The sequence below is a fragment of the Malurus melanocephalus genome, unplaced genomic scaffold, assembly GCF_030028575.1.
Source record: "Malurus melanocephalus ecotype Western Australia unplaced genomic scaffold, MMel_1.1 scaffold_29, whole genome shotgun sequence".
In the NCBI taxonomy this organism is placed as follows: Eukaryota; Metazoa; Chordata; class Aves; order Passeriformes; family Maluridae; genus Malurus; species Malurus melanocephalus.
Window position 1 is genome coordinate 1843211 of NW_026623261.1, and position 14220 is coordinate 1857430.

At 39.2% G+C, this 14220-nt stretch overlaps 1 protein-coding gene across 1 annotated transcript in view; it reads right to left on the reverse strand.

Moving 5' to 3' along the window:
- Positions 1-14220, reverse strand: part of RNF217 (ring finger protein 217) — a gene marked incomplete at its 5' end in the record, with an annotated part of 59843 nt that overhangs the window by 12220 nt on the left and 33403 nt on the right. The window contains 2 exons of the mRNA XM_057363576.1: positions 1126-1327; positions 8556-8720. Coding sequence (XP_057219559.1) covers positions 1126-1327; positions 8556-8720 — 367 coding nt within the window. The remainder of the gene's footprint in view (positions 1-1125; positions 1328-8555; positions 8721-14220) is intronic.

Genomic DNA, 14220 nt, shown 5'->3' on the forward strand with positions numbered 1-14220 from the left:
TGTTACCTAAGCCTTGCAAGCTCTTGAGGTCAAACTTATGGGCTTGGATGACACATCGTCRCTTGTTAAACAAGCATTCCAGGTTTGCGAATCTCACACTACTTTGCAGAGCAGCAAGATTGGCATTTTTATTACCAGGTCTATGAGTTTGTGTGCCAGTTCTTACATTACTCTGGAAATCATCTAGCTTTCTTACTGGGCTGCATTTGGCTCAGGAGTAATGTTTTCACCTCAAGTCTGCTGAATTCTTTTTCCCACATGTTCCATCTCTTGCCTTTACCTCAGTTCAATCAAGCTCAAAGCATTTTCTCACCCTAGGTGAACTAAATGTCATCTCCAATTTTTATGCCTTAATTCAAAATACAAAAGGTCCTATTTTCCTTAACAGACTCCCAGTTTTTGACAGTTAATACATTAATTTCCGGTAATATTATAGGTCACTTTACATGTTGCAAACTCACTACAATGACTAAACTTAACATATATGTAAGACCCCACATAAGGCAATAGCTTATTGTGCTTCTATAGGTTGAGACAGATATACATCTGGCTCAAAAGCAAATTATGAGTGCCTTTTTGTTTAATAAAAAGACTTTTTTTGGCATCATACTTTTGTAAGCAAAATTAATATATAGAAGTAGTAGTTTGTTCTAGCTGGATTTTATCTGAATTAAAGCTAACAGTTAACAATGTCCTCCTATTTATATGGGAAAATCTGAGTTTTTCAACTCAGATCAGGTTCAAATACCAAGAGCACTTTAGACAAACAGACATGGAAGTTAATCCAAATAAGGTTTCTCCTCYGATCCATTTCTCCTATATACCTTTAGAATAATGCACACAGCAAGCAACACGCATTTTGACAGAGTTTGCTTACATATTATTAAAAAAGATTAGGAAACAAGCTATCAGAAGAGGACACATACTTAGCCATACACAGTCCATCTAAAAAGGGGGGGCAAACACCATATACTTAAATGTAGTTAATAAACCACCTTTTGAGTAACTGAAAAACAAGTAGCCCATCCAATACTTTAAACCACTARCTTTAATTTAACTATAACTGCCCTATGCCCCCAATCACCTCATTGTGCAGCTCTCCACAGGGAATATTTAACCACTCACCACAGACAGAGCCTCGAACTAATCTCCTTAAATGTGGTCTCTCGGGRAGGTAGCGGTATTTGCATCCAAAGATACTGAGGTTTGATGTGTGATCTCCGAAGAAGCGGAGCTGRCGGTATCTCTCCCCACAACGGTAACAGAAATTAGTGTTACACTGTGAACAGGTCATGTGGTCACACCCTTCGGTTCTCTGGATGTGGATCTATATGAGCAGAAGGAAAAAAAGAAATATTATTCTTCCCCCTTTCCTAACCACAGGAAAGTAGGCACTARGTGTCAGATGAAATTAAAATGCAAGCATCCCCCTGCTCAGTTAGTATTTGCATTAATTAATACTGCAGCTGGCTTAAGACAATAATGGTTTCCTAAGGCCTGTTTCAGAGCATTAAATGAGTCACTACTGTTTCCAGATTCCCATTTCCTATATAATCCTCCTTCTTTTTTTAAACATTCTTCATGTAGATGAGAATTCTTGCCCATACTGAAGATATGGTTTTATTACTGAAGTAGATAAGAAGCACCAAACTTTATTAAAAATAAAAGCAACACAGTGAATATAGTTATGAACTCTGACCCCTCCACAGATGATTTTCTCTCTTAGGCCACCTGTGGCTCCACTCCCTTTTCCATCACAAATTGATTTGGCATTTTGTAATAAACACCAGAAAGACACTGCTGTTAGAGTGCATGATTTGAGAAGTAGGGATGGTTTTCTCTTCTTTAAAAAAAAAACAAACAAAAAAATCTCACGAACTTTATATAGAATAAAAAGTACACCAAGCTTTCATGTTACCCACAGTACAATATGAAGCAGGGCTGCCCAGGTTCCAGAGCCATCTTTCTACTGATTGCCTGCATATATAGCTCCGTATCCCGCATTCCAAGACCACGTTCCACAGTGGAATGGCAGAYAGCCCAATAATTGAGGCTGAAAGTGATTCTCAGGGGTCATCTATTTTAACCCCTAACTTCAAGCTACGCTAACTCCAGACAGATCAGATTGCTCCAGGTCTCATCCCATGTGATTTAAATAATTTCCAAATATTGGTATGTTACAGCCTCTTTGAGSAATCTGCACCATGCTTCACCATCCWCCCTTGCGAATAMTTTTTTCCATTATATCCACTTCAAATTTTATCTGTTGAAACTTGCAACAGACAAAGGGATGCTTTCTGAAACTCCTATACTGACCTACATGTATTTATTTTGCAGGAAGGTACAGGCAAAGACATGGCATTATCACTCAGTGGCCCTACCAGCACCAGAAACACTGAAAACTCACTGAGCTCAAGAGAAGCTTGTGACTCCTGGGGAATCCAGCATCCTTGAGATGATCAGGTGCAGTTGTACTTTAGCGCTGATCAGGGGTGATCTGGGATCTCACCTTGCTCACCCAGACATCTACTCAAACTGGCACTTCATACATGTAATAAAGGGATGCTTCCCACCAGCAACACTCCTGCCAAGAGAGCTACAAAGGTAACAGTAGTTCAAGCTACACCTGCCAGCATCCCTGTGCCACAGTAATGATCTCAGAATCTGCATTTCTATCCTTTCAAATGCTGCTTTTACGTAAAAGAGGGGAAAGACATTCCCCAAAGAGAGAACTGGGTTATTAAAAAAACAGTTTATAGTGGGCAAGTATTTTAGTGGACTTAAAATTTCTCTGACCAAGCAAATATCACCCTCTACCCCAAGGAATTCTGCTGTATCACAGGTGTACTGTTTTCCAGAAGCAACTGAAAAACCACTTTTGCTAATGAGCTTTACAAGCCAGTTGACTTCAAAACTTTTACAGTTACACACCGACAGCAGGCAAAGTGGAAACAGAAGTCTRCCCAGTATTATACCAACTTAAACGTAACTTAAGATTGACACTGTCTTCTTCTAAAAGGCACATTACATTRTCAGTTCAACTTCTTATTTCAGAGGTTATATGTGAAAAACCCCGTTGATTCCACTTATGAAGCTGTGGTTTATTTAGTGTAATTCCTAAGATTAACTTGAACTGAAATGAAGGCATTTTAATGGTGACTTAATGTATTTTAATGAATTAAATTTAAAATTTAATTCAAATTAATTTTTCAGGGGACAAGCTCAAACAGCAACTATACAGACTTTTGTAATTCCAAAGGTAACTTTCCTCATTGGCTGCTTCCACCTTAAAAATATAAATGAGGGAAGTAGATCTTGAGACACTAAGGAAAATTAACTRGTTGCTTTATTTTCTTTTTGAATGAGGCGAATTCTCCTCTCCTCTAATTTACCAACCAAATTAAGTTACCATCCATCCTCACTGAAAGTATGTAGAAGTGTGGAACCTATAAAAACCCTAGATGCAAATGAAAACTACTTCACATTTCAAAAATAAATTAGTTTTGTCGGTACTAAGAACTTCAAAAAGATGCTAGCAACAGCTTTTTTTCTTCTACCATTCATACCTTTAGAAATATCCACCTGTAAATTGCCTGCCATCCTTCTACCCACGCTTTCCTAGAAGCATCCCACYTCCAGTTAAGTCATGCATTACTCCTGAATCATTTGTCAATCTACTTGTTTCTGCTCTAAATTCTCCACACATACCGTCCCCTTGAAACATCAAAAGAAGTTGATAATGATTTATTTTCTTACAGACACATACTGCAACTACATCCACTTCATGTTTGCTTCTTCAAAAAGCAAACCATAAAAATAYTTTAGTAAACACTCATCAGCACATAACTGTCTTCAAATGCTGCAAATCTGGAACAACTGGTTGTACTTGCCTATTATCTTCTTATTGCAAAAACTTCTTTTTTTTTCCAGTGAGGAATGACCTGATTAAAAAAACAAAGTAAAAAACCCCCACAAACCATAGATGGAGGGCTTGGACTCCCCATCACACACACTGCAGACTGACAATGCCAGGTGAACTTTGTATCTTTTGGTCAGGCTGCTTTCAAGCCTAAGACATGCCATCCCACCAGATCCACTTCAGCTGYGGTTCACACAGCCCTGCCTCCCTGCCCTCCGGATAATCCACTGACAGAGATGGATTACGAATCTATAGGTTGGGAAAGCAATCGCTGATGGCTCAGATATCACGGGTGCTCCCGCTCCACTGACAATCCCATTGCACTCAAGGGGAATGCAGGGGGCCAGGAATGCTGCTCGCTGTAGGAAGGAAGCTGTGGCTGTGYGGATCCCAGTGCCCTGTGACTGATGGCTCCCCTGCAGCATGGCCAGGGCAGAGGGGGCACTGTGACAGRCCATTTCTRCCTCCATGCACTCAGTCCAAGTTAYAGACTTCATCCTGCACCCAAAGCCTGTTCAAATCCCTCTTACAGGGGAAGGTTTAGCCTTTCAGAAACYCAAGAATGGCTCCCAGAACAACACAAGTGAAAACTGCACACCACAGGCAAATACACCCAGTTCAGTCTTAAGCAGACAACTCAAGTAGCACAGTAGCTATTTCAGACCCTCCATGTCCTCTCACAGAAATCTCTAGGGAAATCACTACCAAGAGTTCTGAGGATGAAGGGCCATGYCTCCTCCAGCCCCAAAGAAAACCTGCACAGCTTTATTCCTTTGTATACAAATAAGGACTCTTCTCCCTGCAGAGAATGATAATTAATTTGCAGAGCACTTCCAAAAACTATGCCCTGAGTAATTTGATAACCCTTATATGAATCAGAACAGATAAGAAGTACACACTCCTTTATTTGCATTGACATGCTTGTTTACTTAGCCTTCTGCTGCTGTCAAAGCTTTCTAAGCTAGAGCTSCTATGTGGTGTTTCCTCAGACAATGTTGTTTTTGAAATCTGTGGCAAGATAACACCAACACGGAGTACTTCCTTGGTTTGCTGTACTGTAAAAACACTTGTGGAAACAAAAGCATTTTGTTGCAAGCATAGCAAGAAACTGTAAGAAATAACCCCCTAAAACAGTAATGGGGAAACAGGTTGTAGATTTTGGCAAATGACATCCAATAAAATGTAGAAAGATTGCATTTATTAGGAGACTGACTAGAAAAAGACCAGCACTTTTTGGACAAGTTTTGTTGAGAAAAATGGTCTATGCTGACTCTCAAAATAGCATATAATAAATTTGGAAAAGGCTCTATTAGAAAAAAACATGTCAAAATTAGTTTAAGATGAAGTTAAAAAAAAGTAGCATTTTTGTCATATTTCCACACTGACACACAGTCCCAACATGAATCTACAATTACATATTTGACAGTTCATAACATTTTTATTATCTTATGTAAACACATCTTTGAGAGACCACATAAGTATAAGCTATTTCTATTAGATGTGCTAAAGCTGCATCCAACTACAGGAAAAAGCAATCGAGTTTAAGCTTATCTAACAGACCCTGCTATATTCCCATTACAAAGGATTATGTTCTTTCAAGTCATTTACCCAAACCCCTGAAATACTTGTGAGTATTTGCCTGAGGATCTGCCTCTGTATACACATACCCTGTAAGTGTGTTTTGATTTTCTTGTGTGCATGCCCAGACAAGATTATGCATTTGACTTCTCCATGGTACAGATAAAAAGAGCCTGTATGTATGTACGCGTGTGTGTAAATAATTATCTCCAGAAGGTATCTGTAAAGCACGGTCACAGTTTACAATGTAATAAGCATCACACATGGAAAGTTAGTAGTAATTTTACAAATTACTTCAGTAAAGAAATTGTACCTCTACTTAAGGTTACTAACTTYAATTTCTATTAATTTCAGTTTTAGTGTAATGCTCAAATGCTAACATCTTTAGACACAATTTATTCTTGATTTTCCCTCAATCTGTTTTTCAATTTTGGCTGCTGCAAATTTTCAACCAAAATGTGAAAGATATTAAAAATAAAGCATGCTTCTTCCCRAAACATTGCCTCTGTGGATGTAGAACATGGATAAATCAAACAGCATGTTACAAACCCTATTTTCTTGGTCATTCTTTATTTTATTTGGAAATATGATTATCATCTGATTCAATGTTATTTTATATAAAGCTTTTGGAGGGAGGGATGGCTGAAGGAGAGTGGCCCAGAAGTATTAGATCTAATTCTCCTGACTCCAAATTGTTAATTGTCAGAATGCTCATCCCCACATGCCCAAACATCTACTAAAGATTTGATGAAGAATGCTGCTTAAGATGTATTTTTTGAGCTACTCAAAGACGTATTTTTTAAACTAACTGCTTGCTAAGTAGTACTTTTGATTACTTGCTAATTGTAGATTTGATTTAAAAATGAATTGTGTTGAAAAAAACATTTTGGAGATTATAGACAAAGAATTTTTTCACCTCTGAAGAAAAAGTATCAAGAGTTGGGGTAGCAAAACAGCTTATAAAAAGGTTGAATTCCTCTTCAATATTCATTTACAGTGTCACATGACCAGGAAGGATTTAACAGAGGTTCTTTTTCTGTGCTAGTTTTGTAAGTTTCCATACTGCCTCCTACCATGTAGGAGGTTTTACTTTCCTTTGATTAAGAAAACTAAACCATTTTTTAAATTAGTAGCCAAACTCATCCAACTTCTGAATTAGTGACAAGCCACATAAGTTTCAAGTGTCCGGTCTTTTCTTTTGAAGGTGGTGAAAAGCACTGTACATTTAAATATGGCATTTTATATTTTAACTTATTCAGGCTAAATTTACATTTAACAGTTTTAGTTCCTTTCTCTATCCAGCTATCAGCCTTCTTACCATCCCTGTTTCTCCACATTCATTTTTTTTTTTTTTGCTTTGTCCACTTTCTTCATTTTTGGGCAATTTATTTCAAGTTACATCATTCCCATTGTCATAAAATCTGAATCTGGACACAAGTCAAACAATTAAAATCAAAACACATACTTTCTCCCACTYTGAAAGGAACAAAGCATTTTACTTTAATTTTTCCCAGAAAGTGAACATTTTTAGAACTACCTCAAACCTACCAACTTTTACCAAAAAGCAAGTGTAAAAACTCTGTTAAAAGGTCACATGTGTGCAGGACGAAGGGTAAACAACCAGCTGCTGATTTCAGAGCTTTCCAATTTTGCTCAATGTTTCGCAATCTTTCAGTTTCAAGGTATGGCATCACAGGCATTTCTTTCTCAAAGACCAAAATARGATATTTAGAGAACTGATGAACATTTTCTTACTTGCACAGTGTAAGGCTCATAGAGTGACATATRCTTCGTATGTTTACAAGTAAATCTGCCCATTCAATATTCATTTTCTATGAAACATTCTAGCTTTGACTTACTACTTTGTTGGTAGCTGTGAAAAAAATAGTGAACAAATTTAACAGCAGCCTTCATTAAGGGCAATTGGGGCAGGGGTGTGCAAGGCTGTTGCATCTCATTTGAGTAGAAATATTTCCTATTTTGGGAGGCATTAATGTAATTTTTAGGGTGTGAAACTGAATTTCAGTGTTGAAAAATTCAACTAATTAATGAGAAAGACTTCAGAGAATCATCTGGGTTGGGAAAGACCTCTGAGATCATCAACTCCAACCTCTCASTGATCACTACCTTGCCACATGACCCTGGCACCATCACATTCAGTCATTTCTTGAACACCTACAGGRCGGGTGACTACATCACCTCCCTGGCAAGTCCATTCTAGTGTTTAACTTCTGCAAAGTAATTCCTCTTGATGTCCAACCTGAACCTCCCCTGGTGCCGTTTAAGTCTACACCCTCTTGTCCTGCTGCTGGTTGTCTGGGAGAAGGCACCAACCCCACCCAGCTACACCCTTCTTCAGGGAGTTGGAGGGCATGTGCAGTGTGGCAAAGGTCTCCCCCAAGTCTCCTTTTCTGCAGGCTCAACACTCCCTGCTCCCTCACAGGACTCGTGTTCCAGACCCTTCACTAGCTTTCTTGCCCTTCTCTGGACTTCTTCCAGCATCTCAATGTCCTTCTTGAAGTGAAGAGCCCAGAAGTGGACATAGCACTTGAGGTGTGGCCTGMGAAGTCCCCCCTTGAGGTACAGCTTGTGAAGAACAAGAATTCAATCCTAAGAAACTTATGGTTTTGCCAAGTCTTAGTCTCCCTCAGTTAACTTGTTGACAGAGTATTTCCAGCCTTACTCAGAAACTGAATACACTCAAACTCTCTGGAAAGGGCAGCGTATTTCCCTAAAGCTTTCCATTTCCTTAAAGCTTTATTTTAGGATTAATTAATTCTGTAATTAATTAACCCAAACAGTTCTATGATTCTATGCATACATCAAAGCCCCCCTTATTTTATAATTTCCATAATATTTCTTTTACATACAGACATTGTGCAGAATCAGTGCAGGAACCAGGAAGAAACACATCTGACCTGTTTTTCTCAATGGGTCACTGACAAGAAACTACACAGCAAGTGTGAATTTYATTTCCAATGCTGAGCAGAAGCTACATTTAAATATATATTAGAACAGTCTGAAGCCACTACCTGCAAGCCAAGGGAGAGCAGCTCACCTTGCATTTTGGACACTTCTGGGCATTCCTCTGCCCGTGTTCGATTTCGTTGGCCCAGTGACGTAACAGCTTGTCTCCCTTCTTGTATTCTTTGCAGTTAACGCCTTCATGCCAGGGAGAGTGGCACTTGAAACACCAGACAAATTGGCAAGATGGACACTGGATCTGTACAAATGAGAAAACACCACACATTTGCAAGCTGGGTGCTGGTCCAGCTAGAAAACTTGTTTTAAAACCACTGCTCTTCCATTAAGAGAGCAGCTGCCCAGCAAAGGTCTAACACATTTTGAAGGATCTGCTTTAAAAACACAAGAAGTTGTGGAAGCTAGCGTGTTGTTTTCCTTTTTAAATGACAGAAAATACAGAATTGCTAAAGTTGGGAAAGGCCTCTATCAACTGAGGCACAAGTAGCTTGGTTTAACCATAGGCACCACTTCCCAAATTGATTGTGTGGCTCAACTGACAAAAGGCAGAATTCAGAAAGCTCATTCAGTTGCCTCCAATACATTTGTGAGAACACCTAAAAATCAGCTGACGGGTTTCAGTGCAGTGGATTTTTTTCTAGGAATAAACCTCATTGCCAAGGTAAGACRAAAGTACTTGGTCTTCTGAACGGACTCTAGAGGACTGAGCATGGGTTATGAAGCTTATGTTAGAAATGATCCTGGGAAAAGGGGCCATGAGCAGGGCTCTCATCCAAGAGCCACAACTACCAACGGGAAGTCAGGCACCTCCTCTTGCTCTAGATTGCGTCAAGGCAAGCTGAGGCTGTGCCAAACAGCCCACTTGCTACAGACCACACCTAATGGCAAAACCCACAAGCCATACTCAAATTGAGAAAGGATCTATTCTTTCCACTCCCTCGGTTTTAAATCATTGTGTCAAACAGGTACCATCGTCATCACGTCCTCCACATACTGCTTATTTTTTCATTAAATGCTAAGCAGCTATTACTGCTGCTGTGTTTGCAGGAGTAACAGAGGCACACTGCAGCTGCTTATCTGATGAAAGACAGGCCTCTAACCTGGATCAWGACTAAGGAAAGCAAGAACTAGAAGTCACATTAAACATCCAGGCTTTTCCAACATGTTCACTTTTGCTCTGTTTGGCAGAAAAACACCTCAGCCTGAAAGACAGGAACATCTCACGCTCTCAAGCAATTKCTGAGCCCTGTCCACCATCTCCATTTGCAGTCCATGTCTGGCACTGCTGTGGCTTTGTACCCAGCTGATGCGTGGGAGTGAGGAATTCAACCACTCAAACCAAGAGGTTTTGGTTATATCTGAGTCCAGACTTGGTTCACCACTGAACCATGGGCACATCTCTGCTGGCCAAACCTGGTGTGGGGGTGCTGCTCAGGAAACCACATCCTAGAATGTAGTCACATGTGAAGTCCCCAAAACATATTTCGGAAGTTCTTGCTCCCACCAGATGCTGTGCCCTCTTGCTGAGTCATGACACCTGGTGGTATGGGTGGTATGCTTCCTTGACTACAATAAAGAATCCAAAGTAGGTGTTCTGATCTCCCCTATATATTTTGCCTAGGGGTAGCCAAAATTATTTATACATGCAATCACTACATCTTGTTTAAAGGGAAACAACACATTTGGACTGAAAATATTATGATTACAAACATAATTATTTTTTACCTGAAAACKTGTTCAAGGCCGTGATAAAGTATAAAGCAAAAACAATATAAAATATAACTGGTGTCTTTTCTCAAATTTGTTGAGCCAGTGGTCAAGATGCTGARTCAGTGGACATTTTATATATACTACCTTGCATCTCTGTTTCCCAGATGAATTATACTAATAAAACCAGTTTAACAAAAGGAAATTTCCTGCTCTGAGGAAACTAAAGAATAATATATACATTGATGCTAACCCAACTAACACAGAGCATTGATCAATGTTTCCACAATACTTTAAAAACCAATATGCACAAGAGAGTCATCTAACCTATTCTAACCCATATCTCCATATCTTCCTTTTTTCCTTTTTCTCCTCCCACGCCTCCCTCCCCAGCTTTGAATTTGTGTCTTCCAACAACGCATATCACAGTGTCCTACTGCTGGGAAGACAGATTATAGTAAGCTCAGTGCTTGTCATGCTCAGTAGTTGTTGTGCTTCAGCCAAAGATGAAGCTTGTAGCCACAAGTAACTGTTCTACAACCTGAAAACTTTTATCTGTTGCAGCATTCAGACATTTGAGATAAAACATGGATATTAAAAAATACAAACCCAAATCATCAGGTCAGAAGGTGCAAGTTAACACTTGTTTAAAAAAATGGCAACATAATTTAAAACACAGGTTTTGTGGGTTTTTTTTTGGTTAGTTTGTTTTATGGTGACTATCTGACCCAAATTAATTGCAGGCTCTCTCTTTCTRTTGCAGCATGTACATAAGTGAAAGCAATATGGCAGCCAGCAGGATATATATTTAAACTTACACATGCACACTGACATCAGACGTTTCCAAATATATTAATCAGAAAGTACTGAAATACAGGATGAGGTTATAACCGCACAAACTCAAAATAACATTTCTTACCACAAATGGCCCAAACTGAACTAGTGAGAACTCTATGTTTCATTACCAGTTTCCTCATCCACCTGTCAGGCTGACAGAACCTTCCTCAAAACTGAACTAGTACATAGTTTTATAGTTTTTACATTTTGAATGGGCCACTTCATTTCTCTGTGGTTCAATGCTGTCTGAGCATAACTTAAGCAAGCAAAGAAAACTCTGTCCTTTAGGTAGTTATGAACCTTATTTTTCTTGGAACTAGAGGCCGCAAAATAAACTCCTAAAACCATTCAAACTTGAATGCAGTGTGATGCTCCCAGGCTTAAGAAACAGAGCAAGGCAATTACAGCAGTCTTTCACATTCTTATTTCACTCTTTCTCTGCTTTTCTAAAAGATAAGTCAAATATGATTTGATTTATGCTTAGTAGTTAGGTATGAGCAAGGACAGAAATGCTATCTACATATGATTTAAGGCAGTAAAATATATTAAAGACTAGCAAAGCAGACACTCTATATCTTTAAACCCCCAAAACATAAATCTTGTGTTTTTCTCCAATATGTTTTTTCCTCACACAAACCGTTCTCCACTTATTTTACAATTTCTATTTCTGTTGATTAGAACTGAGAGGATGGATATATACACAAACTCCTATGGCATCTGGAGATCAGTCTCCCTTGAAATAGAAAAGATTACACAACTCAGTGTTCTAACTCTCCTGGTTCTCATCTTYCTGAAACACTGACCTTTAAGGCTAACATTTTCCATTTTCTTAGCAAGCCTCTTTACTGCAAGGTACTTTATCTATCAGTTTCCTTACCTCACAGGAAAAGACTGATAGATAATCTCAACACAAAACACCACTCAATGTGACCTGAAGATAGCAAAACTGACTGCACATGAAAAATATTCTGACAATCTGAAGGTATAAAAAGTTTAACGGGATTTTCTGCTGCTTGGAGGAACAGCAGCTATATAACAGGATGGCCAAATTAATTATGCAATTAACTGATTACATGAATCACAGTCTCTAGCTGCAGCTACTACCACTTTATTTGAAAATAAATATGGGCTCCAGCCAAAACACCTTCCTTYTCCTCATCACCAATCCATATCATCTCTTGTACCAGCTGAAAATATGYAACCATAAAACAAATTTGGTATCCCATTAGGGCTGGTCTTTGATCCAGCTCCCAGTGTGACACCAAAACATCAACATAAGCAAAAGCAGGCAGGCAGGAATGAATAGCTGACAGCAACGAGGGAGAGCATGGCAAAACCACCATATCCACAGCAGCTGAAGCTCAAGGTAAACTGAAGCRATGTATAGCCAGGAAGGTATCTGCCACTTAAGGTTAAAATCTGATCCAAGAGTGGGGAACTTACTGATATGAGCTACACAGATCAGCTCTATCACAGCATCTCTGCTGCTATGAATTCCTGCTAGTTCTAGAACAACAACTTTCAGAAACTCTAAGATAGTTTATGTAACAACTGCATTGAAAAAAACATTTACATTTGCAAAGCCAAGCACTCAAGTCCTTCTTTTTATGTGATGTGTATCTCTTGATGGAAGTGAACAAGAAACTTCATTATGAATCTCAGAGAGCAGAGTATTTCTCCATGGCAAGTGGAAGGTCAAAAAACTGTAAGAGGCAAAAGCCAGATCTTCCTCAAAGAACAACTCTTCTTTTGTGAAATCTTTACTTGTTCCATGCACAGGAACCCAACTAGCAATTTTTCAATTTTTTCCCATTTCCATTACACTTTTGCATAACAGMTCTGACCAAAGCTATGTTAAGGTCTTGTCTGCCACTACATCTTGCACTCTCAATTCAGGACATATGAGAGAGGGTAAGGAAATTATACAATGCTGGATCCATTTCTGATAGAAGTATCTTATATCGAAAATTAAATAGTCCTCTTGCTGTATTGTGTGGCCGTAAGTGGCACTAATGTTAGAATAAAGCTTTGGAAAGCTAGTTCTCCTTATCTTCCCCTCCWTCTTCCTCAACACACGTTAACTTGCTAGGCTTAGTACACTAAGACTTGAATTTCAACTGAACTGCTAGACCTAGATCAGCTGAGCTCATATAAACCAGCCATAGTAAGAAAAATTAATTTATAAGTTTTCCACCTCTTTAATTTTCCACGTTATTTGTAATTTTAAATACTGTATCAAATTTCAGAAATGGCACTAATAACATTTTTAAAGTATCTGTTCAAATGCATTTTGGATTTTAGAGTGCTTTCCTGTTGCAATGTATGGAAGAGAGCGAATACTGGCACTGAGCCCTCATGGGCTGTGATCCCACCAGCAGGCCTGTGCACGTGTGTTCCCCACACATGACTCAGTTCATTTGAAGCCAACACTTGCAGTGCTGGTGCAGATTTCATCTGGTGCAATTGCTCTTTATATTGCTTGCATGTGAATAGGGCAGCTTCAAAAGCCTCCAGGCAGATGTCTCCTATGCTATACACAAAAGAAAACAAACCTTTGCCTCCAAAGAGCAAAGGTAATCCAAGAGCCTGTAATCCAAGACACAGTGTGTACATGTAATCAAATGAGAATCTAAGAAAGCAGGTAATATTGGTGCACAGCAACGAGTGTATCTAAAATTACTCACATATACGCCATGTCATATATAGTCTTCTTTTTAAACCTTCCCCCTGCAAYAAAACTTCTCCTTGTGCTAAGATTAAAAGAAATCACTAAAACTGTACCTACACAAGGAAACAGCAGAGGTTCAGGGAGTATGCTGAAGCCCTGTGGACCATGATCATCCATACTGCTTGCTGGCATTTTCCCAGTTATATTTCTGACCAGCATCAACTAGACATTCTTGCATGCAACACCTGGGCTCAGCTCAAAGGTTACATTTTGCCAGAGTCTGTTCCTAGGAGATTCAAGCTCTGCAGATCACAGCTACACATAATGAATCACCACATGACCAGTGAACTGGTCCACTGGTCACCACCACACTGMAGTGAACTGCTTCTGGCTTGCACTATGCATCACAGTCTCCCATTCCTTCTGACTGTGCTTTGCAGGGAAGTTGTGGGAACATTTTAACTGTAGCATTTTAACYCATAAAAGAGCACTGGCTATGCCTTGAGGAATGTTCTCAGACCTGGCAGGC